Source organism: Magallana gigas, chromosome 1, assembly GCF_963853765.1.
Source record: "Magallana gigas chromosome 1, xbMagGiga1.1, whole genome shotgun sequence".
NCBI lineage: Eukaryota > Metazoa > Mollusca > Bivalvia > Ostreida > Ostreidae > Magallana > Magallana gigas.
Window position 1 is genome coordinate 49,113,755 of NC_088853.1, and position 27,505 is coordinate 49,141,259.

The 27,505-nt window shown below is 32.8% G+C and overlaps 1 protein-coding gene across 1 annotated transcript; it reads left to right on the forward strand.

The window, feature by feature from the left end:
• Positions 1 to 257: 257 nt before the first annotated feature.
• On the forward strand, positions 258 to 26,103 carry LOC136276002 (uncharacterized). Its single transcript, XM_066086567.1, has 11 exons — positions 258 to 495; positions 9,521 to 10,299; positions 10,396 to 10,701; positions 10,805 to 11,071; positions 14,120 to 14,431; positions 14,703 to 14,987; positions 15,574 to 15,861; positions 17,045 to 17,089; positions 24,864 to 24,983; positions 25,071 to 25,283; positions 26,099 to 26,103. Exons 2-11 carry the CDS (start codon positions 9,681 to 9,683, stop codon positions 26,101 to 26,103), a joined length of 2,460 nt encoding a protein of 819 aa, XP_065942639.1. The 5' UTR covers positions 258 to 495; positions 9,521 to 9,680.
• Positions 26,104 to 27,505: the final 1,402 nt, after the last annotated feature.

Sequence of the window (27,505 nt, forward strand, 5' to 3'; positions counted from 1 at the left end):
ACCTTTTATAACAGCACAATTATAAATTTTAACACAAATATTGTATTGACCTTTTTCAATTATTTAATTGAATGCATGTGAAAATCTAAACAAGGATCTGTTAGTCACACCCATGTATACATGTCTGCAATAGCTACATTTTATCCAAGGGATAGAATAAAATGTAGGCGGTTTGTCGGGGGGGGGGGGGGATCATTGTTACTGTAAATGTCCGAGAAAAGCTCTCACACGCCACAAGACTCTGCCTTTGAACCTTTTTAAACCCTATACTAAAATTTAAATATGATCCGATGCTAATCAGTTCCGGTAACAAGTTATCGTTCCTGACGCCGCACCTGGCGACGCTACAACCTGTTTGACTAGTTATAGGTATGCTTATTCTGAAATTGTATCGTTTGTTTCTTTCTCAAAGTGAGGGAAATGGATATTAGAGTGAAAGGCGGATATGCGCTGATTTATCAAAATGGTCTGCGACAGCAAATAAACAACTCAAAAGTAAGTAAAATGGGGGAAAACATACTTTCGTTTTAAAATAAATACATTAATATGAGACATCGCATTATTGTGTATTTACTAATTCTCAAAAAAAAAATCTCAATTAACTTCATAACAACTTATTAAGTTTAAACATTTTTTTTTCTCACTTTTCCAATATCTAACAGCTAGTGTAGCGGAATTAATTAATAAAAGCGCCAATTACTGATCGTGAGTTCGAAAAACCCCATTGGATTTTACCTTTTTTATACTACCTTAATACAATTTTTTAGATGAATTTTATTGTCATATACTGCGCAGTTTGAATATGTGAAATCGTAATATTTCAATCTTTTCAAGAGCTAAATAGGATATTTGTGACGTACATTTACATACAAATGTATTGTTAGGTAAATATCACCTTCGCTAGCCAAGGGTTTTCGGACTTTGCTCCCAAGATCGCTTTAAAAACCTATATATATTTTTTACTGGGATTGAACATAGTTCTACAAAATTGTCATGGCTCGCGTGATAGCATGGGAAGTAAATATGGCGAATGTAGAAGTTGCCTATCCCGTTAGTATATATATGTTCCTGCTTATGGTTATTGCTTTTAAAGGATCAGATAGCTCTGTTTTATTTAATTTCTTTGGTCCGCAACGACAACGATCCCTGATTTTATCATTTATGTAGTAGTTACCGTATTAGTTAGGGCTTTTCGACTTTCGGTCGAAAAGACCTATAAATTAATTGTTTTCGTCTTTTTTATGGCTTTTCGACTTTCGGTCGAAAAAATCTATTGTTTTAGTCTTTTTAGGGCTTTTCGACTTTCGGTCAAAAAGACCTATTGTTTTCGTCTTTTTTTATTATTATACTCGACAGTTTTTTGACAGCGATTTTTTAAAAGCTGTCAGATATATATCGATTCAATTATGCAACAGTTATACAGCAAATCTTTCAATCTATGGAATGTGAGGATTTGGACTTCCGGTTCCGTTACTTCTGGACCCTAGAGGGACAGTTATGAAAATTAAAGAAAACTCAATATTTTGTTTATTTTTTAAAGTTTGAACGTTCAAAATTTAGAATTAGATGTACCTTGTCTAGCTTTACAAACTTGTAAGCGTTGACAAGTATCTATATCCTACCGTTTTTGAAATATAAAGCCCACAAATTTAGAAAAGGGGGGATGGAAAAAAAAATCAAATGACGTTTGAAAGTTAAAGTGAGGCCTGAATATTATTAAGATGGAAGAAATTAACATACATTCTGAGTTTCGTAAAAATAAGTGGACTAATTCCGGTTTAGTAGGTGAAAGAAAATCGTCTATGGGAGTTTCAATGTTAAACAAAAATCACGCGTCATTCGTTTTCTCAAAAACTTTTCAAGTTAATTTTACAATATTTCATCTATATATGAAATGACACACACGGTCCGCAGACCGGGAAAACTTTTGGGTAGACAATTCAATAAAATAAGGGGTCTGCAGGGGGCTAATGTTTAAAACAGCCCTTTAGCTATAACTTTTTTATTTTTTGTCTGATTTTAAAAATCTTTTCAGTTTATTGTTTAAAGCAAAAAGATAAATCTAAAAATTGTGGTCCGAGGGGCCACTTTTTGATTCCTTATAGGGGTTTGAAAGGCCAACTTGTTTAAAAAATTTTAAAAAGAGTTATCTCGCTTTGCTCTATGATTGTAAAGCATAAATACTGTAGGCATATACCAAGTTTTGTATCCCAGGAATGAATACATACTTTAAATGATTTTTTGATAATATTTTTCTGAAAATTACAAGTGTACATGTATGTACTTGTAAAGTTCTGGAGTTATATTTCTTTTGACATTGCACTACTTATAAGTTACTATCTATGCAACTGGTTATACCAAGGCGTTCAGAAATTTTGGAAATAGAATAGAGATGAATTTTTTTTTACATATAAAAAAAGGGGAAAATGGGAGGTCGAAAAGCCCTTACTTTTTGTTGAAGACAAAACAAATTCTAGTTTTATTATTATACTCGGCAGTTTTCTGACAGCGATTTTGCAACAGTTATACAGCAAACTTATCAATCTATGGAATGTAAGGTTTTGGACTTCCGTTCCCGGTACTTCCGGAACCTAGAGGAACAATTCTTAAAATTAAAGAAAACGCAATATTTTGTTTATTTTTTTTAAGTTTAAACGTTCAAATTTTAGAAATAGATGTACCTAGTCTAGCCTTACAAAATTGTAAGCGTTGACCAGTATCTATATCTTACCGTTTTTGAAATATAAAGCCCACACATTTAGAAAAGGGGGGATGGAAAAATCAAAACTATTCAAATGACCTTTAAAATTGTATGTGATGTCTAGATCTGGACATTATTAAGGTAGAAGTAATTAATATACATTCCGAGTTTCATTAAAATATGTTGACTACTCCCGGTTTAATAGGTCAATGAAAATCGTCTATGGGAGTTTCAATGTTAAACAAGAATCACGCGTCATTCGTTTTCTCAAAAAGTTTTCAAGAAAATGTTACAATATTTCATCTATATGATGACACACAGAGTGTGCAGACCGGAAACAGTTAATAGTTCGATAAAATTAAGGGGTCTGCAGGGGCCAACCTTTCAAACAACCCTTTAGCAGTAACTTTTTTACTTTTTATCCGATTTTAAAAATCTTTTCAGTTTATTGTTTAAAAAAAAATCAAAAAATTGTGGTCCGAGGGGCCACTTTTTGACTCCTTATAGGGGTTTGAAATCCTTAAGATCACAACTTGTTTAAATTTCAAAAAATAGAGCATAAATACTGTAGGCATACCAAATTCTGTGTCCGAGGAATGAATACTTACTTTAAAATGATTTTTTAAAAATATTCTACTGAAAATTAGAAGTGTGGGTACTTGTAAAGTTCAGGAGTTATCTTTCTTATGACATTGCACTACTTATAAGTTCCTATCTATGCAACTGGTTATACCAAGGCGTTCAGAAATCTTAGAAATAGATTAGAGATAAAACAAATTTGGACATTTAAAAAAAGGGGACAATGGGATGTCGAAAAGCCCTTACTCTTTGTTGAAAACCAAAAAATTCTAGTTTATTATTATACTCGACAGTTTTTTGACAGCGATTTTTTTAAAAGTGTAAGATATATTGAGTCAATTATGCAACAGTTATACAGCCAACCTTTCAAACTATGGAATGTAAGGTTTTCGACTTCCGTTCCCGGTACTTCCGGAACCTAGAGGAACAATTCTTAAAATTAAAAAAAACGCATTATTTGTTTATTTTTTAAGTTTGAACGTTCAAATTTTAGAATAAGATGAATCATGTCTAGCTGTACAAAATTGTAAGCGTTGACTACCATCTATATCTTACCGTTTTTGAGATATAAAGCCCTAAACTTTAGAAAAGGGGGGATGAAAAAACAAAAAAACTTCAAATGACCTTTAAAATTGTATATGATGCCTGAACATTATTAGGATAGGAATAATTGATATGCATTCCGAGTTTCAATAAAATATGTTAACTACTTCCGGTTTTAAAGGTCGATAAAACTTGTCTACGGGAGTTTTAATGTTAAACAAAAACCACGCGTCATTCGTTTTCTCAAAAAGTTTTCAAGAAAATGTTACAATATTTTACGTCTATAATGACACACATAATGCGCAGACCGGAAAAAGTTTTGGGTAGACAATTCGAGAAAATTAGGGATTTGCTAGGGCCAACCTTCAAAACAGCACTTTAGGTGTATTTTTTTAAAATTTTCTTCCGATTTTAAAAGATCTTTTCAGTTTATTGTTAAAAACAAAAAGATAATCCTAATAATTATGGTCCAAGGGGCCAGTTTTTGACTCATTATAGGGGTTTAAATTTCAAATTTTTTTTAAAGAAAGAGTTATCTCGCTTTGCTCTTATAATGTATAGCACAAATACTATAGGCATACCATGTTTTGTGTTACAGGAATGGATACTTACTTTAAAATGATCTTTTGTAAATATTTTTCTGCAAATTAGAAGTTTAGCTACTTGTAAAGTTCTGGAGTTATCTTTCTTTTGTCATTGGACTACTCATAAATTCCTGATTTTACCAAGGCGTTCAGGAATTTTTTAAATAGATTAGAGATGAATTGTTTTGACATTTTAAATAAAAAAGGGAAAATGGGGCAGTCGAAAAGCCCTTACTTTTTGTTGAAGACAAAAAAAGTTCTTATTTTTATTGGTTGTCTTCAGATAACCTATAGAGAGGATAAGAGATCACGAGAAGGCGCAGCCTTAGAGTGACCTCTTATCCTCTCTATAGGTTATCTGAAGAAAAACCAATAAAAAACTAATACGGCAAGTTACTATAGTACATGTACCAAAGTTGTACGAAATTCCTAATTTGGCAAGCTAAGCTATCGGATCGCATCGCCCTTGCCCTTGATTTCTAAAGGTGACAAAAATAGATACGAATGGCGTGATGCTGATCAGAAATCCTATCCTAATATGGCTTGTCACATGACATATGAACACGCGCGATTTGGACTTTCTCTTTTTGTCCTCATTTGCGCACTTGCTGTCTACAGAGAAAGATGACTGAAATGAACGTTTATTTTCTCGAGATAAAAAATAGTGAATGGAATACATCTATAGACGACAACACACTGTCGCAGATAGGCCAGCTCTGAGAGGACCAAGACGACGTTTTTTACGGTATTACTTAATTATCTTTGACACAAACTGCAGAACTGTATGACTTTAATTTAACACAGGAATCTATTACCGCCGAAAATGTTCTAGAACAATTGAATCTGAACGATAGATTTGGAAAGTGTTGTGATGACAGTGACATTGATAACCTAATTAAATCAACCGAGAGTAAAAATACACGAACAAATACAAGCTGGAGCGTGAAAACGTTCAGGGAATGGCGATCCGCCCGCATATACAGTACAGGTTGTGAATTTCCCGAGCTCGAGAATTTGACCGAACCAATGGTTGAGTAAATTTGTCGTCGAAGCCCGCAGAAAGGATGGCCAGCCGTACCCTCCAAAATCACTGTACATGCTGTGTGTGGGATTACTAAGATACTTCCGAGAATGTGGCATTCACGAAAATTTCCTTGATGAAAAAGACTCGAAGTATTATGAATTTCGTCGCATTCTGAGCGCCCGAATGAGCGAATTGACAGCGGCAGGAGTGGGAATTCGGCCTAAACAAGCAGAACCGATAAGCGGCGAAACTGAAAACAAACTCTGGGAAAAAGGTTTACTAGGCAATGGGACCGGGAAATCGCTTCTGAATACGACGTTCTTCTATAACTGTAAGCTTTTATAGGAGGGCTAGCGCAACGTCACGTGGAAGCCAAAGAAATAGTGTACCATATCCAGAAATTGAAGTTATACAACATGTACAAAGATTACATCGAGATCTGTCGCAACTGTGGTGAAAGCCCAGCGTTTTACCGCCGACCTCTGGAAAATTGTCCGGACAATAAACTGCAGTTTAGCCAGCAGCTGATCGGTCTTAATAAACTATCTTCTATTATGAAAACCATGTTTTCAGAAGCAGGAATTCCGGGATATTATACCAACCATTCAGGAAAACGCACACTTGCGGCAACACTACTGTAGATTCCTTATTTTATGCGAGTACTTAATTCCGCGATTCAACGGTTTTCCATCAAATCGCGAGACCATAAAATCGCGAATGCCGAAATTTTATCATAGTTTCATGTAGTTTACATATGTCTGAAAATTAAAAGCGAGATTTTAAAATTCGCGAGACGGCCTTCTCGCGATTTTACGCGGATATGAATTCCTCGCGTTTAATCAGGAATTTACAGTATATTAAGCAGGCGTCCCCAAACAAGAAATTATGGAAAGGACGGGCCATTGTTCGGTGGAAAGTGTGAGAAAATACAAACGCCCGTCGTCAGATATGTTGAAGGACATTTCAAATTTGTTAGAGCCCCAACTAGAAAATGTTAAGGAAGAGCCGCCGGAAAAGCTAGTCAAAATCGAGAAAAACCAGCAGTGTGGTCCCTTACCAAGTTCAGCAAGTCATTTTTTTTTTTCAAAACTGTAATGTTTATTTTCAAAACCAAAATTCAAGTTTCTAAAAACGGCTGTCAACGTGTATTGTTGTGTGAATAACTGTTTCTTTTTTAATGTTAAAAGGTTAACCTCAAATTTGTAATTGGTTTCAGTTTGTTGCTTTAATATTAAAACTGTTATACAACAATTTTGTTTCCGTGTGTCGTATGCAAATGATCATGATCTGCTAGTCTATATCTATCCAAGCTCCGCCCATGAGTTATGGTGTAGATAACCCATGGTTAAAACAGTAGAAAACATGGCGAACTATGGTATATGGCATGAAAGCTTTCAAATAAATCGGCGACTTTTTCACTCCCGGTACAGGTCCTTACAAACCATTATGAATAAAACATTCCGTGCTTTCCCTAGATTATAACTTAATTCGTATTTAATAGCATAGTTAACTATTTTCCGATATTCGGTAGTCAACATATTTTCAAGTTGTATTAATGCCGTAGTGTGTATATAACCTGTTGTTTAATTCGATTAAAATGTAAATATGCAAGGGACGCAACTCAAGTTGCTCGCTAGGTAGCGCCACCACATCACCAAGTTTTCGTAATGAAATCCGCCAAGGGTTTACTTAGGGGAGCAAAGTGGACCGAAAACCCTTGGCTAGCGAAAATGGCGGGTACCGAGGTAGCGTAATTGCAGAAAAATACATGCGAGAAATAAGTAGATGAAAATATACTGCGTTAAGTCGGACTAAATTGTGTGACAATTTTTTTTTCTTTTCTTATATTGGAAGTATTGGGGTTAATCGTTGTTAGAAAGAAGTTTGTTTAAGGAAAAGGATTTCAGAGAGAGAGAGAGAGAGAGAGAGAGAGAGAGAGAGAGAGAGAGAGAGGGGGGGGGAAGAGAAGGGAGTACGTGGTACAGCGAACTGTACGCGCAATATTTACGCGCATGTAACAATTTGTATTATTATACTTTCATGTTAAATACTGAAATCTGATTGGTTTAGACGCAGTTGATAATCTGTTCTATTACCCTCAGCGTTCGCAACATACTTAGCAACGGGTAACACAACGAATTGTTACATGCGCGTAAATTATGCGCGTACGGTTCGCCGTAAAACTCACGTCATTTCTATATAAAAGCAGTAAAACAAATCTCTAAAATTAAGACATTCAGTATAATAAAATAAATAGTGGCTGTTTGGGAGGATAACAGTTGAAATTGACACCCCTCGAAAACCATTGTCAACCTCCGCTTCGCGTCGGTTGACAATGGTTTTCGAGGGGTGTAAATTTCAACTGTTACCCTCCCAAACAGGCACTATTTATATCATGTTACCCGTTGCTAAGTGTTTCTACCTCTGAGGGTATTAGAATGGATTATGAACTGCGTCTTAACCAATCAGATTTCAGTATTTAACATGAAAGTATAACAAAAGAAATTGTTAATCAAGCAATGAATGAACTCGCTTGGGTGTACAATGTATTAGTTTAATTTGATATCATACAATGTAATGTTCCTTTCTCGACGAATTCTCAAACCAATGCGTTCAAACTGGCTACGTATATCTCTAGCTACGATGCGAAAAAAGTGCCTTTACCGGGGAAAATTGATAAATAATTTATTGTAGAAAAAAAGTAAATGAAAAAACATAGCTGATCATTAACACAATCTCGGCTTTGGTGACATAACAAAAATCAGTTTTTTTTTACCAGACAGCACATGTTTGTATATATTACATGTAGCACACTGCCCTTTATTCCTCTTTTCTTCAAAATATTAATCTTGTAATGTTTGCGTAAGTTTTGATTCTAAAAAACATTTAGATGCGTTTCTTGTAAGACAAAAACCAACAAGATTAAAGTTATACATAGATTTTTAATTTAATTTTTAATTGTCTATTCCTTCCTCCTAAAAATGAAAGAAAACATATTGAAATATAAATCCCATCAATATTTGAAATCAAAATGCATTTTTCGAGAAAATCGGCATTAAGATGACTCGTTTACGCACGGTAATCAATTTGTCTGCACCGCTTGGTGAGTCATAGGACCGATGACATCCAAAAATAAGCATTCAATGCTTAAAACAATATGAGCTGTGTATTTCAGTATTTTATTTTGCTGCAAAAACCTGCTTGTATGATAAGTCTGCATGTAACTTAAACTTTATGATAAATAAGCTTGAACAAATCATTAAGTTTTGCCGTCAGAAGAAATATTTATCTTCTAAAGAATATGTAGCAGATCAATTTTTGTACAAGACAACAATAATTTTGCTCCAATTAAGGCATTTTAACTGCTTTTCCCACAAAAATAAAGTTGGCAGAAATTTAAAAACCAAAATAGTTTTTGTCATTTTAGTAGAAAATAACATTTTCGAAAAAAAAAATCAACATGAAAATAACAGCTCTTATTGCTTTAAATGGGGGCTATTGTTTTAACGTTCCATATTTTATATTGCAAATAACGATATATTTATCGGACCTGTGATAATCTTAACTAATAAAATACTTTGAAATTAATGTGAATTAGACGTGTAAAAGAAGCTGAATGATCATCGATTGTTAGAAATTAAGATTCATATCGTACAAAAACCGTACATACCGTACAGAAAGCGTATAGAAAACGGATCGTATCGTACAATAAACGTATCATATCGTACAAGAAGCGTACCGTACCGTGCGAGAAACGTATGGTATCGTACAAACCGCATAGCGTGTGAGAAACGTACAGCTGGTGTAGTAGTACCATAGGATGAAGCTCTGCCATTCAGTCAACTGAATGATAACTGAATGGTCTGGAAAGGTGACTGAATGGCACAGATATGCCATTCAGTCACAAATCAGTAACCTGTCAATTGATTGAATGGCAGAGGTGCGTTTCAGGTTACATGTACATACTTACTAAGAATGTCAATATACATATATAAAAAGCTAGTCCCAGTAACTTTAAAATCTATACCATACATTTTTTTTTCAAGACAAATAAAACGTACAAATGTAGTATATTTTTACTTTCTACAGAAAACGTTTTTATTTGGAGAAGCAGAGGAGAATGCATCTGCATCATGACTAGCCAGGCTAAGAAATGCGTACGTTAAGGGATCTGGAATAGTATGACCACTTTTGTATTTTTGAGGGCATATAAAAGAAAGAAGATAATTAATTAGACTTCAAATAGAATATGGCTTCTCCGATTTTGACAAAAGAAGAACAAAATTTTATTCGCTTTGTAAAAATATGTTTAGATGTCTTCAAACTACCGCTTGCAGACATCTTAGCAAGTGAGATTCAGCCAGCAGACCTGTATAATAAGATACAACAGCATTCCTGTTCTCTTTTGAATGGGAAAAATAAATTGGATTCAAAACAAGAGAGCATGTGTTTCCTTAAACCACCTGCAATACCAGACTACATGAAATTTGATGTAACTTTGACGTACAAATTGATACGGAATTTGTGTCCTTCACTGGAGCCAACAAAAGGATGGGGAAAAGACCCAGTGGATACAGACACGCAGATTGGAGATGACATCGAACGTCTTAGATCATTCAGAAACAATTATTTTCATGAAGTTCGTTCAGAAATTTCTGAAAATGATTTTGAGATAATTAGGAAGAAGCTTAAGTCTGTATTTCAAAGAATTCAAAACCACATGGCATCTAAAGGGTACAACGCTAATTATGAAGAAAAGATGAATAATATAAAACAGCTAGACCTTGGAGATGAAACCATTGATAAGTACAAGGTTGGATATATTGTGGAATACACATATGATTGTTTAAACCAAACAGATAAAAAAGGTATGTAGTACATTAGATTGACTGTATGTGTATCAAAATATTTCGAGACTCATTTTTACTGAAAGATATTTTAAAAGTTTGACCATTATTTAATAGAGGAACCGATGATATCAATAGAAGGTCAAGAAACCGTTCTTTGTGGAGATATTGCAATATTTAATGCAGTAATTCGTCCTGAACATCTAAAAGGCTGGTCAGTCACGTGGCAAAAACTCTTAGGATGGACAAACATACATATCAACACAACAACGGAAAAGTATAAAGGAAGTACCGATCAAAAACTGTGTATACACTCGGTGTGCAAGGAAGATGAGGGAAAATACCATGCCATGCTTTCAAGAAATACGAAAGGGAAAACAATTATAGTTGTTAGCAATTCTATTTCTCTACACGCCAAGGGAGGTATTATTTTATTATCTTTCCGAATCAAAATGATATTTTGAAAATTGGATCATAAAATGCATATTACATATACTATTTAATATGTTGTACATGTGTATTATAGGGCTTCCTAAGTTTGAAATTTGGGACGTCACGACAGGAGTAGAAGGAATATATATATGTTATTGTGTCAAAAAAGAGCAACCTGATGTAAATGAAATAAGGTGGACAAAGGATGGAGAACCCATTGATAACAGAAATAAAAAATATAATGGTGGGGAATTAAAAGATGAGTATTTCACCATCACGTCACCGACTTTAGAAGACAGAGGAATTTACTCTTGTTTAGTGAAAAATGCCGTGGGAATTGCAGAAAGGACGGCCACGTTAGGTACAGTTGAAATATACTAATATTTAACTACGAAGATTTTTTTATCTAACAAGGAAGTAAAACGATTATAGCATCAATCATTCAATCAATTATCCAGGCACGTAGCATCGGGTGAAGAGGGGCAGGTGCAGCCCCGTCCAGACGTTTTTCTTAAATAGTGATATATGAATTATCGGTATCGTTGGGCTATCCTCTATTTTTTGATGGAAATATATAAATGAAAGCCTCACGAAAACAAGGAAATGAAGCATTACAGTAAAATTGAGAAATTGAAGAGATGCAACACATTCCTCTACCCCCCCCCCCACACACACACACTGGTTTTTATGATCCTGAGAAATTTAGGTTGTGTTCAGTTATTTGTTGTTGTTTGTCACTTTTTAATGAGGTCGCCCCTCCCACTTTCAAAAACGATGCTTCGTGCTAAGTATACAATCATAGGTAGCATTTATTCTACAGTAAAATGGAAAACTTAAATTATTTATGCCTACAAAAACTTCTTCACGTGAACTCTTTGATTTTTGATTGAATTTGGTCATTAAGGTATCCGATCAATAATTGCCCAATGATTCAATGAATCTAGGTGTATAATAGATATGTTAGGACTTTATACTCAGTGTAGTTGGATATCAAATTTAAATATTAATATGTACGAGGTGAATGTGTCATAACTAATGACCTTTTACCTTTTCTTGAATAGTTGCCTCTTTTTGCTTTTATTCTATAAAAATCAATCTTGAGAAATCTTTATTGTATAAAAATTATTTCATTAGTTTTGTATTCCTAATGATGAAATACATCTTTCCACCGAAGCATTTATTGATATTCCTAGTATTTACTTTTTATTTTAAAAAATGTTCTAGTCCCCATAGACCATAATGCAATCTTCATTAGTTTATTACTGCTTAACATTTCTCTCGGTAAATCTTTTTCTACTCAATAATGCTTCTTTAAATAATATCAAAGTATTAAATACATTATAGATATTCAAGGATGGAACAATTAGGTCATAATATGGATCGGATACTTCCAACATTTTCAATATAATTTTGTAATAATATCATAATATTTTGAAAGCTATACTAGATTAAACCGATGCTGTTGGGTGTCAAGTTACATGCATATGATGATCTCTATAACTTCTTTCGTTCTTATGGAACCGATGTTCTCTCTAGCTTCTTGTTTACACCAGTTTGTAAAGTATGGTGTCTCGATGGTGTAACTGCTCCTTATGAATAACACTTTAGAGCGAATGGACAAACGGACTATTATCTAATATCTTATTAATGGAAGTTGTGAGAGGAAAAATATATTAAGCTTGTGGCGAGATTGATATTTGATTACAAATACTTTGATGATTTGTACAGTAATTAATTCGCCAAAGTTTATATAGATTGGGGATTGAAAAAGAGTGATAAACTCAAGTCATATAGATTCAACAAGTCTTGCCTGTAAGTGACTTTGCTTTTCATTCAATGCAAATATTTAATCACCTCATATACAATGACAATTACTATCTATTTATTTAGTAAGACAAAAAAGGTTGAAGTTTATATATTATATCACTTTGATCATGTTCATGAGTAATTTAAACAACATGGACTTATTTTTTTAAATGTTTGTTTACAGATACCCGAGCGACCCAATATTTTGCACTGATCAACACATTTATTTTTTCAATAAAATGCAAAAATTGCTTATCCATCCCTTTTTTAGGTCACCAATATGTAAGTAAAATCAATTGTGTAAGTGTAAAGTCGTCGCGTTGTTATTAATGTGAAAGTGCATTGTTCTTAACAAAATGGAGCAACTTTAGATCCAGATTAGAAATTTAAAACGAACGAAAAATCCTTTTAACATCTTTTTAAACAACAATTCATTTATAATTTTTTATAAGTAGTTAAAAATTTTGAAAAAAAAAGCATGAATTTGAAATGCTTGAGTTAGAGTCCTCTTAGGCATTTTCAGAGATAATTTTATCGCAGAATCAGATTAAAGAGCGCAATGATTTTCCTCGGATATTACAGAGGCATGCTATTCTAACTTCTTACTACGGAACAAAACAGAGTAGCAGAAAGAGATTAATTTGATTGTGAATAGACTAAACAGAAAGCTCTGTGATATTGCTTTTGCGATTTTGATCGAGGCTTGTTATAAGAGTCAGAAATGAATTATAACTTGTTTTAACGCCATTGACAAATTGCGATTGTAATCTTCAACGTCGATCCATAAATATTTATCTTGCATGAATGTTTTGGCATCATTTCTCTCCGCAATTATTGTTATATATTGCAAGAAAATGAATGAATAAACTTCATATAACAAAAAAAAACAGATAAGTTTTTTTTTTTTATGTATGCCTAAATTAAGTGTTTTTAATACAATATCAGGTGTGTTTAAGCATAGGTCGGTTTGAGTACATAACTATAAAAAGTAGTGACCTAGATTTTTCATGCGCTATATTTGACCTCTTGACCTAGGAATGCAGGAATAATAGCGATTTGCACAAAGTTACATAAGAGAAACAAATTGAAAGTGTAAATATATTCGAATAAATAACTAAAGGCAGTTGTTTTGTGATATTAACGACCGTGCGTCTTAAATCAAATTTGCTAGCGTTATATTACATCGAGTCCCTGTAGCAACCAACCTTCAGTAATGTTAGTTTTGTCTTTGTCTGGAGAATTTTTTTTTTTCAATTGTTATAAAATTATATCTTCTTTCACAATACAATAGGTGGTTTTCAATGACTCAATTAATGCCGGTCGGCGGCCATGTTGTAGGTTAATTTCTTCATTATTTTACCAAATTCAACTTTAATTGTTTATACTTGGAATGTTACAAGTAACGTAGAGATGGTACTATGAAGACTATTTATATTTTAAGTCTCCTTAAATGTGTTATTGTAATATTGTTTGATATTCCTCCCGTATATTATTGCATATCCTTTTTAAAGTTGGTTGCACCAAGAGGAGAATTCAGCAAATCTCTGTCTATTGAAAGACTTCAATAATTATTTTAAGTTACAAATCATTCTTTTCATTGCAGATGTTCCTACTGCTAAAATTCTAACCACACATCTGCTGGATATCATTTTTGGTTGTACAGCAGATTTAAAATCAAATATTGTATCGTGTCCATCTCCCGATGGGGTAGAATGGCAAAAGAGCAACGATGGAAAAGCATTCGATTCAATCAACATAAGACAACAAAAATATTACGGAAGTAGTTGCAATTCTGCATCCCCGTCACTTGTAATACGAAACGTAGCTTATGAGGACAAGTCTTATTATCGTCTTCTTGTTTGGAATAAAATTGGAGAGCAATACAGTAACTCGGTCTATATAAGTGTAATAGGAAGTACGCAGTTTTGTTTTATTTTATTGTTTATAGCTATCACTTCCAAAAAACAATCACTAACAAATTGTTTTCAAATTGTTCACTGGATTTTCCATATAAATAAAGATATTTCATATATTGATTATTTTTATGCAGTCGATCAAAATACCAAACTCATACACGAGAAGTAGATCAAATAAAACAGCTTTGCGAAATTTGCTCTTACATGTAGCTGTCCTTGTTGTTAACGTTACATGGCATATATTTTGCAATCTGCACAATTATTTTATAGGTCGCCCAAATATCACGACCGGTCATAAAACAAACATTCCAAAGAAATCAATAAAACTGATTGGTAACGTATTTGTGTATGAAAACTACCCACAAGTTAAAACAGTTTATTGGACAAAAAATGGAAATAGGCTGGTCAACAAAGAAGGTGGGGGTAGATATTCTGATGTGAGCGTAGAAAAGCCATCAATAACTATCTCTGATGTAAATGAATACGATGCTGGATCTTACCAACTAACTGCCACCAACAACGTAGGATCTACTGCAAGTGATTTCATAATACTAGGTATTGAAGTTGAAAAAAAAAACTGTTGAATGAATGCCAATTTCGTGTTTTTCTTAAAAATTTTCAAATTTTCAAAAAATTGTGTTCTTTTTTTATCGCAAAGTTTTGACTTATGTTGACAGTGTATAGCGATATAAAAGAAAACATGATGACCATCGATACAGACATGAAAAATAAAATCTGTTTTTATCTCTTCAATTATTACACGATTTTATAAACGTAAATCATAAAAAACTTCATAAAATTTCTATAGCCAAGGTTTTTTTAAGTTATCTTAGTTTTTTTATCTGCGCAATTACATGTACTTTTCTTTATTTTAATATTTTTATTATGTTTTTAAATTTATCACCTTAATATATTGATGCAGTGTTTCTAAGCTTTGACGATAAACAGTTTATGCCATCTTTAAATACTACTAATTTCAAATCAAGTTTCAGTAAATATAGCCTTTTAGAAATATGTTGATATAATGGATGATAATTAGAATATCCATGTGTACCTTTGTTTAGTCCAATAATTTTAAACACTCCCTATTTGATATGAACATGCTAAACTTTGATGCAAAAAACTTTTTTCTCTTGAGCAGATGTTCCTGTTGCTTCCATATCAGGACCTGAAAAGAAGCAAGATGGAGGGCTTTTATTCAGAACAACTATACAATCAGTTCCTGCACCTTTCTTTGTTCAATGGAGCCTGAAGGAAAAATCATGTGACACCTTCATACCAATAGATGAACACGTTGAAGAATTCAAAGGAACATCAAACAATCTTCCTGAGCCCGTATTGGTGATCAGACCAAAATATGACTTGGAAAACTATTGTTTTCAAATAGAAGTACGCAATTTCATTGGCAGTTGTAAGCAAATAGTAACAGGTAGGAAACTTATTTTCTTTATTCTGTTATTTACTTATATGCATTTTATTGAATAGGTTAGAATTGAACTATGAACTACATATGTCACACGTGAATTTTTACAAACCTTATTCTTATTTATTCATTTAAATTTTATTGAAAAAAAACTTGTACGTGAAAAGAATAAAACATTCGCTGTGGCTTTCACCTCAAACATTCAGGTATATCGACGACATATTATCAATTAACAATTGCGAATTCCATACTTACGTCTACTCGATGTATAACAGTGAACTTAAAATAAAAGATACCACGGAGTCTGCTTCATCTGTTATATATTTGAACATTTTACTGGGAAGGGAGATTGATGGTAATTTAACAATAGAAAATTATGATAAAGTGATAATATCAATTTTTCTATTGTCAGCTCTTCTTACTTATGTAGTAATATACCTTCATCAATTTCACATGGAATTTTTATATGTCAATTAATTCGATATGCAAGGGCATGCTCTACGAATGAACAGTTTCTAAGCTGACGCAAGCTACTACCAACAGTCTCGATTTACATCATCTTTTCGCTAGTTCTATGGTCAACAGAACGACCTAATCAGCAAATACAATCTTCAACTGGGTCGCATGCCAACTGAGTTTTCATACTTATAGTTAGACCATTATTAATCACCTAATTTTCTACGGATTTTCCCGTTTTCCCGATTACAACAAACATCACACTGCGGGGATGACCGGTCAGCAGATGATGTTTACTCCCCAGTGGCACCGAATCCTACCTCTACTTGTTTGCTCTGCTCCTGTTTTTATTTTTCCGTAGGACTTTTTTTCATTTGTTATGTTTTCAATTTTTGTTCATTAAAACTTATTACATGCTTTACAATTATTACATGTATCAAGGAAGCTTCACAATACCTTATATATAAGAATTTAGTATCTTTCGAATGTTCATATAACTAGCTGCCATCAATACTAAAATACAAAGTTTGGTTTATGTTTTAGATAAATTATATTTTTAACACAAAGTGTCACATTTTATGATAAAAGTATACAACTATGAATAGGTATATAGATATATAAATTTTAACAATATTCTTTATTAACGTTTTGATCAAATCAATAAACGTTCATTTTAAAAATGTTGACACGTAATTTAAAAATGCTATTATACATCACTATCTTATACATGTAGATGAAGCAAGTTCTGGCGAATCTTTTACAAATGGGAATCAAGTTGGTAAGAACCTTTATAATATTTATTGTTTTCCTATATTTCAAACTTGAATGAAACCCCATGTTAACCACTCCCCTACATATACATTGCTCAAACATAAGCATTTTGAAATTTGGTAAATACATGCGAGAATCCGCTATAATAGATATTGCGTTTTTGCTTAAGTATTTACAATATGCCAAATTCACTGCATGTGGGTATTTCCGGTACAGATGCCCTTAGTTAAAACATAATATACTTTTCACCAAATGAGGACACTGATCAGTAAAGCTGAGCATTCATATTAACATTGGTGATTGGACCTGTGGTGTGGTGTGATGTCGCATGGTTCTACATTACTAAGTAGAATGTTGTTAACTGTGAAGCCAATGTCTTGCTTTCTTGGCTCGCCAGAGGCCCTTATGTTCCAGTAGAGAGTATAAACATTTCTCTCTAACGTTTCAGAGTATGTCAATCGTGTTAACTAAAGATAAGGTTTGTTTTGACTGCGTTTTACGGGAGTCCTTTTAATTTCATTTAATGAAACCAATTAGAGTAAAATGTCACCAGAGGAGACATTGCAAGAGCAACGTTTAAAGACAATCAAAGGTATGATTTGATCATTTTGATGATTTGGTCATTTTAACTCAATTAAAATGAATTTTATTTTTTTATATATTAAATGTAATTTAATCGATCCGAGAAAGATGTCACCGAACGCTGAAAGGCAAAAGCATCCGAGATATCATGTTTTAAAATCGGTCTGAAATCATTTAAACACAAATTAAATGTTTAAAAAATGTTAAGAACAAATTTAATTTTATCGTATCAATTCAAGCAAGATATCATTGGGCTTTATTTGATTTGATCCCGTCCCGACTAAATTCTCACCTTTTAATACAAAGAATATTCCTTTTAGTTTATTTATGGAATAAGAGACTCAGTCAGAAGACGGAAAGGCTGAAATTTGTAATTAAGAACAGAACGACAAACGTTGTGTGTTCTTGCATGAAGGTTCTATTGAATTAGAAAAAAAACCTTCAACATTTCGCCAAGAAAAGGAGAAGAACTGAAAAAATCCTAAATATTTCACCATCTTATCACTGAAAAAAAAAATTAGTATTACCCACCACGTTGTTAAATCTTACGAAAACAACGTTTTAAAAATAGCCATGCGAAGCAAGTATGCAACTCTTTTGCGTAAATTTAAGGTTTTTATTCATTCGTCACAAAACAACATCTGACGTAATTCACGTGTTAATATCTTATTCGGGTCCGAGCTAACTGAAAACTTCGCCATCACCTGCTAAAACATAGAAAATCAAAACTGTATAAAATATAACTATTGTTTCTTTTATGTTTGTTTTGTAGTGTTAGTTGTTGTGCTACATTATGTCTCCTTTGTTTTTATCCCATGTATTTTATTCTTTTTTGTCATGAAGAAAAGACTGGTTGTCCCGAAATGTTGACAAGTTCAATTGATCGTGTCGTTAGCCATTTTCAGAGATTTATAAAATCACTTCTAAGTGTTTACCCAGTATTATGTATTTATTAAATAAATTAGCACCTTTAATGCTCTTCTTATCGGAGTGGCTGATTTCCAATAATGTCTTAATTGTTAAAAGCGATGCACTGAACTTGAACCTCTTGTTGCGATCTGCTACCGTGACCATTCCTCATTATCACAACACTTTCGGTTTGGTTAAATTCGCTCAGAGCTTCTGGGTTATTTTAAGTTGCCGATGGAAATGACGTTACATTTACGGAAGAGAAAAATTATAATTATTAAAATGATGTTTCCTTCGGGTTGTGTGACATTTAAAACGATGTTGAGAAAAAAAAAACCCACAAATTTAAAGTTGGTACAATGTGTCGTAGAAACAATGCAAACTTCATTTTTCCAACGGCTCAGGCTGTACTTTTAATGAAAATTTTGGCCATAAAGACTAAAATCAATCACCAAAAATTGTCAATCATATTAAGAACGCGCAGAAAAAAAACCCGAATTAAATGTTTTTCGTAATTTCAAATCATTCAATTTATCAAGGTGAACACTTGGAAATTTTGTTGATTGTATATTTTTTTATTGTTTTTAGCTCACCGAGACAAAGTCAGGGGAGCTTATGCTATACCCTCGGCGTCGGCGTCGGCGTCCGGACCTGGTTAACGTTTTTGTTGCAGGTCCTGTATCTAAGCTATTACTTGTTCTATCATCACCAAACTTGCATGGATGATGCATCTGGACCTACTTATGGACTTGAAAGACTTGGATGCTGAATCTGAGTCCTAAATTTCAGATGCTGGAGGAGGTTAGGTTGTTGGACCAGGTTAAAGTTTTTGTTGCAGGTGCCCTTTGATAGCAACATCTAAGTTACTGCAGGTCTGTACTGCACCAAACTTGCATGGATGGTGTGTCTTATGATACTGATGCACCAGACAGGCATGGATGTTGAATCTGAACCATAGGTTTCGGATGCTGGAGGAGGTTAAGGTGTTTGGAGCAGGTTAACGTTTTTGTTGCAGGAGCCCTTTGATAGCAATATCTAAGTTACTGCTGGTCCGGACTTCACCAAACTTGCATGGATGGTGTGTCTTATGATACTGATGCACCAGACAGGCTTAAGTGCTGAATCTGAGCTATAGGTTTTGGATGCTGGAGGAGGTTAAGGTTTTTGGAGCAGGTTAAAGTTTTTGTTGCAGGTGCCTGTTGATAGCAATATCTAAGTTACTGCTGGTCCGTTCTTCACCAAACTTGCATTGATGGTGTGTCTTATGATAGTGATGCACCAGGCCGGCTTGGGTGCTGAATCTGAGCTATAGGTTTCAGATGCTGTAGGAGGTTAAGGTTTTTAGAGCTGGTTAAAGTTTTTGTTGCAGGTGCCCTCTGATGATTATATCTTAGTTACGATTTGTTCTAACTTCACCAGACTTCCATGGATGGTGCGTCTTATGATACTGATGCACCAGACAGGCTTGAATGCTGAATCTGAGCCATAGGTTTCGGATGCTGGAGGAGGTTAAGGTTTTTGTTGCAGGAGCCAGGTTTTAAAACGGGTGCCCTCTGAGGATTTTATCTTAGTTATTACTTGTCCTAACTTCACCAGACTTCCATGGATGGTGCGTCTTATGATACTGATGCACCTGACAGGTTTGAATGATGAGTCTGAGCCATAGGTTTTAGATGCTGGATATGGTTAATTTTTTTGGAACAGGTCACATGTTTAATAAATAAAAGTACTATTTTAAACTTGCATGGTTGATTAAACTGTAGTATGAATGAATCACAGAGGAAGCTTCAGATGCAGAGCTTGATCTCCATTATCAAGGATGCTAAAAAATATATCTTAGATATTGCAGGTCCTAACTTCACCAAACTTGAATGGATGGTGTGTCTTATGATACAGATGCACCTGACAGGCATGGATGTTGAATCTGAATCATAGGTTTCGGATGTTGGAGGAGGTTAAAGTTTTTATAGCTGGTAAAAGTTTTTGAAACGAGTGCCCTCTGATGATTATATCTTAGTTAATACTTGTCCTAACTTCGCCAGATTTCCATGGATGGTGCGTCTTATGATACTGATGCACATGACAGGTTTGAATGCTTAGTCTGAGCCATATTTTTCAGATGCTGGATATGGTTAATTTTTTTGGAACAGGTCAGATGTTTAATAGATAATAGTACTATTTCAAACTTGCATAGTTGATTAAACTGTAGTATGAATGAATCACAGAGGAAGCTTCAGATGCAGAGCTTGATCTCCATTATCAAGGATGCTAAAAAATATATCTTAGATATTACAGGTCCTAACTTCACCAAACTTGAATGGATGGTGTGTCTTATGATACAGATGCACCTGACAGGCATGGATGTTGAATCTGAGCCATAGGTTGCAGATGCTGGAGCAGGTTAAGGTTTTAATTGCTAGTGCCCTCTGATGATGATATCTTAGTTATTACTGGTCTGAACTTCACCAAACTTGCATGGAGATGAGTATTATGTATACTGATGCACCTGACAGGCTTGAATGCTGAATCTGAGCCATAGGTTTCGGAGGTTGCTTCAGATGCAGAGCCTGAATATCCATTATCAAGGATGCTAAAGAAATCTCCTACCTCATTCAAACCTGCTCGATAGATAGATGTGTTTGTTGATAAATCATATAACATGATTCCTATGACATAGTATTGTTTGGTATGAAACAATATTGTTTAATATGACACAATATATTATAAAAATATTGACTGGGGTTGAGGGCAACATTGATTATATTAGCCCCCGAGGGACGAAATATTGCCCGACGCGAAGCGGAGGGCAATATTTTCGTCCCAAGGGGGCTAATATAATCAATGTTGCCCGAAAACACAGTCAACATTTGTTTTGTTATATGAAGAAACAAACCAAAATTTAAGAAAGTAATTGAAAACAGATCGCCGTAATTCTCAGCTCAACAAAGAATTCACGAATTCAATTTTGTGCATAGTTCATTTCCTATATATCCTCTGCATCAAACGGTCACTGGTGAAATTCCACCGACCGTAAGAATTAACATACAGATGTTCTACCTGATTTTACTTCACAGTAATTCGCAAATCTTTATATCCGTTATGATAGCAAACCGTCGCATTGCGCGTCCGTTGCTTACTTGCCTTGACTGACTGTCTATTATGACGTCACCTTGTTTTGGAGTCGCAAAGAGTTATTTACGTCATCGTTTACGAATACACAAATCAGAGGCGATTATTTGAAATAGAGGGAATGTTCTTGAGATATTATTCCTAGCCGGTCAATATTAAAAAAATATTGACCAATCAATATTTTTCGGACGAACTATTATAACAATTATTGACTATTCGTCTATATAGAGTTATATATATAGTTATATATATATATATATATATATATATATATATATATATATATATATATATATATATATATATATATATATATATATATATATATATATATATTGAGAATATACTAATATACTACTGAATATAACAATATCATATGTAATATTATAAAAAGTTATATGATACGATTATGATATTGTATCAATTTTTTTATATTTTATGTTATGATATTGTATCATGATATCGTTATGTATAGTATTGCATATTATGATTGACCTGTACTTTCTAAAAATAAGCTTTAAAAACTCATTTTGACCTGTACTTTCTAAATATAGAAATTATTTTGTTTTAATCTTGCCAATTCTTCTTTGGAAAATAATATAACGAATGTAGCCCTTTCACTTGGTCAATCCATAGATATCGTGCTCGGTCGATATGCTTTTCTGTGAAGTCGATATATCTATGGATCGACCTAATGAAAGGGCTATATTTGTATAATATTATCACATCACATGAAATTGTATTGTATGATATTGTAAAACATATTATTGTATCATATGATATAATATGTACAATATAATATTGTATTATATAATATTTTACTTTAACACATAGTATTGTATAATTTGATATGATACAATGTTGTATCAAATTATATATTGTATCATATGATACAATATCATATTATGTATTAAAAAAGATACAGTATCATACAATATCATACTATATTATACAATATAATATCATATGTTTCAATGTTATGATGTATTATGTAATATGATATTGTAATATAATACTATATTGTTTTATATATAATGATATTGTATTATTTGATTAAATACAATAACGTATACATAAGACAAAACAATGTCATATCATACGTTACAATATCATATCTCATCACTGTTTATTATGGTATTTTATTGTATTATATGATATATGTTGTAAATATGATAGGATGCAATATTTAATGTTATATTATTGTATTGATTAACAAATGAACATATGATTATCATACAATTTTTTAACAGGTGATATACGATATTGTGTCAAAACAGAATCCATGAATATCCAAGATCATAAAGTATGATTTTCATTTAATATGATTAAGGTGGTCTCTCAAAGGTGAAAGCTCATAAGGGTAATGTCTCGTCTCGGTGATTTTTTGTAATTTACCTATGTTTTTTTTATTGGAAAATGTATATATATATATATATATATATATATATATATATATATATATATATATATATATATATATATATATATATATATATATATATATACTGTAGACGTATTTTTTTCCACGGGGTCATAATTCCGCGGAATCACAATATCAATTTAATCCGCGGGTAAAAATTTACGCGGATTCTTTGAATTTGAATAATTATTATTAAATTTAGTTCTGAGCGATTTTCATTACCTAGAATTTGTCCAACTTTGGAATTAAATTGTAAGAACTGTTCACAGAGAACAGTAATTATCGGTTGTGCACTGGTCGGTGGTCATTAGTTAGCCGTCAAGATGTTCCGACGCTGGCTAAAATCGTCTCGTGATCTTTATTAACTGTCAATTTAGGGGTTCACATGTCGTTTAAATTATGAGTTGATCAGTTTTATCAATTATAAGTCAGAGCACAAAGGGATCTAAAAATTGCAGTAAAAACACGGGTCTTAGCGTGTAGTTAATTGGGTCATTGAAAGACAGAACCGCTTGGGGCTATTTGTCGTCTGACACGTGCCGTTATCTCAAGCTGGTAAAAGTTTAAATTTCATGCAAGTAAATTTACAGAAAATTCAAATCTTTAGGAGATTAAATTATTTATTATGTGAATTCTCAATATAAATTTGTTTGACAGCTTGCATAGATAAAAATGATATACTTTGGGAACACGTATATGCAAGTTTAATATAACGAAGTAACTTCCGATTATCCTTATTCATGTAATGCAATTTCAAAATTTCATTCCAAACTGCACTTTAAGTACACTGGGAAAAAATTCCGCGGAAAATTTGTGCCCGCGATCATAGCGTAAATTAATACCACGCGGACAAAAGTACGTCTACAGTATATATATATATATATATATATATATATATATATATATATATATATATATATATATATATATATATATATATATATATATATATATATATATATATATACATTTTTCAATAAAAAAAACGCCACAGGTTTAAATAATTTAATACTAGTCGACATCCAGAATAAAATCACAAATTGATCCTATTTACTGCCAACGTTTTTGCTATTTTTGGCTCTTTTGGGCAGTTATGTAGAAATGCCTAATATGTTATGTAGTGAAGTCATTAAGCAAAGGTTAATTAGGATGTCACATGAACTTAAATGTAGCGGAAAGTTTAAGTAACAGAGTAAAAAGGCCCTAAAATATTAAATAAAAAGAATTGATACGTTTTTGACGTTAATCTTACTATGGCGTAGGCAGCAACCTTTATACGTCATAAATAATTTTTAGCCACTCAGAAACAGCGATTTAACCAAAATTAAATTATGTATTAATGGAAATGATAGGCAGGAGCGGTTTTCCTAATGTGTTTTATTTTTATATTTTGTAAGAAGATGAATGTTTTTTATTGTATTTCTTAATTCTGTATATTCTACACATTACCAAGACTAAAACACCATGATCGTTCCACTACTGTTATTTTAGGATGAGGTCATATTTGTTCAAAATAGAAATCATGACGAGTTTCACATACAAATATAGGCCGCGAAAACCAATTACCATCTCGCGCTAATGCACGGTGTACAACTTATCTGCACAGCAATTCTGTATTGTAGGACCAACCGTATAAAAAATAAGCATCCAATGCTTAAATGTCCAAAAAGTCAAATTTAATATATACGTGTATTGCAAGGAACTTATATTTAACATTTTTATTTATTTCTTTTTTTAATAGGTCGTTTGAGCGAAATATACTTAGATGGGGGAGCTGGATTAAATTTTGCAAGTCTTTTTGACTACATCGCAGAAAATTTTCCGAAGGATAAAACTAAAAGATTATTGGACTTTATTCGATGTAAGTTTATATTGAGCTTTATTTTTACTCATTATTTGTTTGTCACTAGTAATAGTCATTAGTTACCCATGGGTTTTATGATTGTAGATTCTTATCAAGTTAAGGATATGACTCTGTTTTCTCGAGCTGTCTCTGCAAGAGATTATTTGGGAATTCTTTGCGATGAGAAGATATTTACACCATGGGACGTGATTTTTGTACAGTATTTACTGAAAAAAACAGATTGTATGGAGCTTTTTGAGAAATGTCGAACTTATGCAGAAGCACATACGGCACTATGTTTTTACGAAAAATTGCCAGGTAATATTTAAAATGACCTATCGTTTAAGTAAAAAACATATTCATTCCATATAATATTTTTAATGTTTGTCATTATATAAAGATAAGAACCATATAACACTTAATGAACACAGTGTTCTGCAAAAAAATATTAAAATAACCACACTATTCGTTATACGTAAGCGCTTTAATTTCTTCCCAATCCGTTTTAAAGTATATTCAAAAACAAATACTTACATTTGCAAATGTGTTTCCTGATATGGGACTACAGAATTGCGAAAATCTTCAATTCTGTAAGAACCTTTTTATGACTCTTTCACTCTGTTAAACGCACGCTTTTATCGTTTGACGGTTGAATTATTGGAAACATTAAAACACGGCTATTCTACTTATTTTCTTCGGTATGCCTTTTTCAAACGGAAATATAAGTAATAAACAGCAATGTTAAAACGATGACCTAAAATATGAACTTAGTTGGTACGTGATCAAATCTTTCGGGGTTCACAGGATTGATTATGTGACCAACCAGGTTCATATCCCAGTGAACTTTTGTTTATTTCTTAAGTGACGTTATACAAACAATACAATGACGTCATAGTATGTACATTTATCCTGCAATTACCACTTGCATTGACCAAAAAAGGTAACCCAATAAACCAACGCTATATTCGGTCAATGTCCAAATATAGCCTCGTGCACTTAACCGACGTTCAAATGCATTGTGACGTCATCTTTCTTGCTTCGTTTACGCCATGGCCTGGTTTCAACTGCAGATATCCAGCGAAATATGTCGAATGAATCTCATTTGAGACGCAAAATGTGATGTTATGTTGTAGGATAAACAAAATACATAGTTACTGTCTTGATAAATAAGCTACAATTGGGCGAAGGTAAGAAACGTGACAGGGGGCTAGAATTTGATCACATGACCAAACAGGTTCATATTCTAGTGAACTTTTTAATTTGCTGTTTATTACTTAAGTGACGTTGAAATTCATGACGTTATACAAATAATACAATGACGTCACAGTATGTACTTGTATAAGAAAACAGTTCTCAAACAGCAAATACAACATCCGGAATACCGTACAAAAAAGTTAATGAACATTTAGGTATTTGCAGGAAAAGCCATTTTACTGTGTTTCCGCTTCACAAATTACAAAGAACTTGAAAGGAGAGAAAAGAAAAACGTTTTACAGAAATTCTCAAGCTATCTTTAAAAATTTGATATATAAAAAATATATTTACAATGCACCTTTGCTTACTTGTTTAACTATGCAATAACAAGAACGTAATAAACTGTTACCTTATAATATATTTTAACATCTTTGTATTGTTTCTACTACGACATGAATTTTTACGTGACTTGTCTCTGAAATAAATAAATAAAGAAATAAATAACTCTCTCTCTCTCTCTCTCTCTCTTTCTCTCTCTCTCTCTCTCTCTCTCTCTCTCTCTCTCTCTCTAGAATATGCACAGTTCAAAACTTTCTTTTTCACAAGCGCTTTTGATTTAAACATCAATAGACTCCAATTGCATCATGACGTCATAGTTAGCGTTTTTTAGGAAAACATTTTTATATTTATGTCTGGGCTGCGTTCAAAAACGTAATAGCTAGCCTAGCTGCTAGGTCGTAGATATCTAGGTCTATTGAATGGACCGCTAATTTACCTGCTAAGTCTCAGATTTGAAGATGGAAATATTCAACTAAAGACTTCTTATATCGACAAAATTTGTTAATTCAAAGAGGAAATATACATTAAAAATTCATTATTACTTAAAGGGTAACCAAAATATTACTAAATAAATATATTTCGCGTTTATATATATATATATATATATATATATATATATATATATATATATATATATATATATATATATATATATATATATATATATATATATTGTGACGTCATAGTATATGTTCTACGTTGTGTTGCTATAGACAATAAACACCGACTGATGAAGACCGGTAACACGTTCGAAATATTTTGAAACAGTGTTTTAAAAGTTTTTTATTATATATATATATATATATATATATATATATTAACTATGATTGGGTTTTTTGCCGGTGCACGGTGTAATGAAGAATAATGACCCCCGTAAAATAATGACCGGGGTTCATTTTTCGACGTAGAATTATGACCCCCTTAGCTGAAGAATAATTGTTTTTTTTTCCTGAAGAAAAAAGACACAGGGGTTATTTTTCTTCATGTAGAAAAATGCCCTCTCTGTA

Excerpts from the sequence above, each read along its gene's own strand:
- LOC136276002 (XM_066086567.1), top strand. The coding sequence starts at position 9,681 with ATGGCTTCTCCGATTTTGACAAAAGAAGAACAAAATTTTATTCGCTTT. Across the intron at positions 10,702-10,804 it reads TTCTCTACACGCCAAGGGAG|GGCTTCCTAAGTTTGAAATT; the intron begins GTATTATTTTAT and ends TGTGTATTATAG. Across the intron at positions 14,432-14,702 it reads CTATATAAGTGTAATAGGAA|GTCGCCCAAATATCACGACC; the intron begins GTACGCAGTTTT and ends ATTATTTTATAG.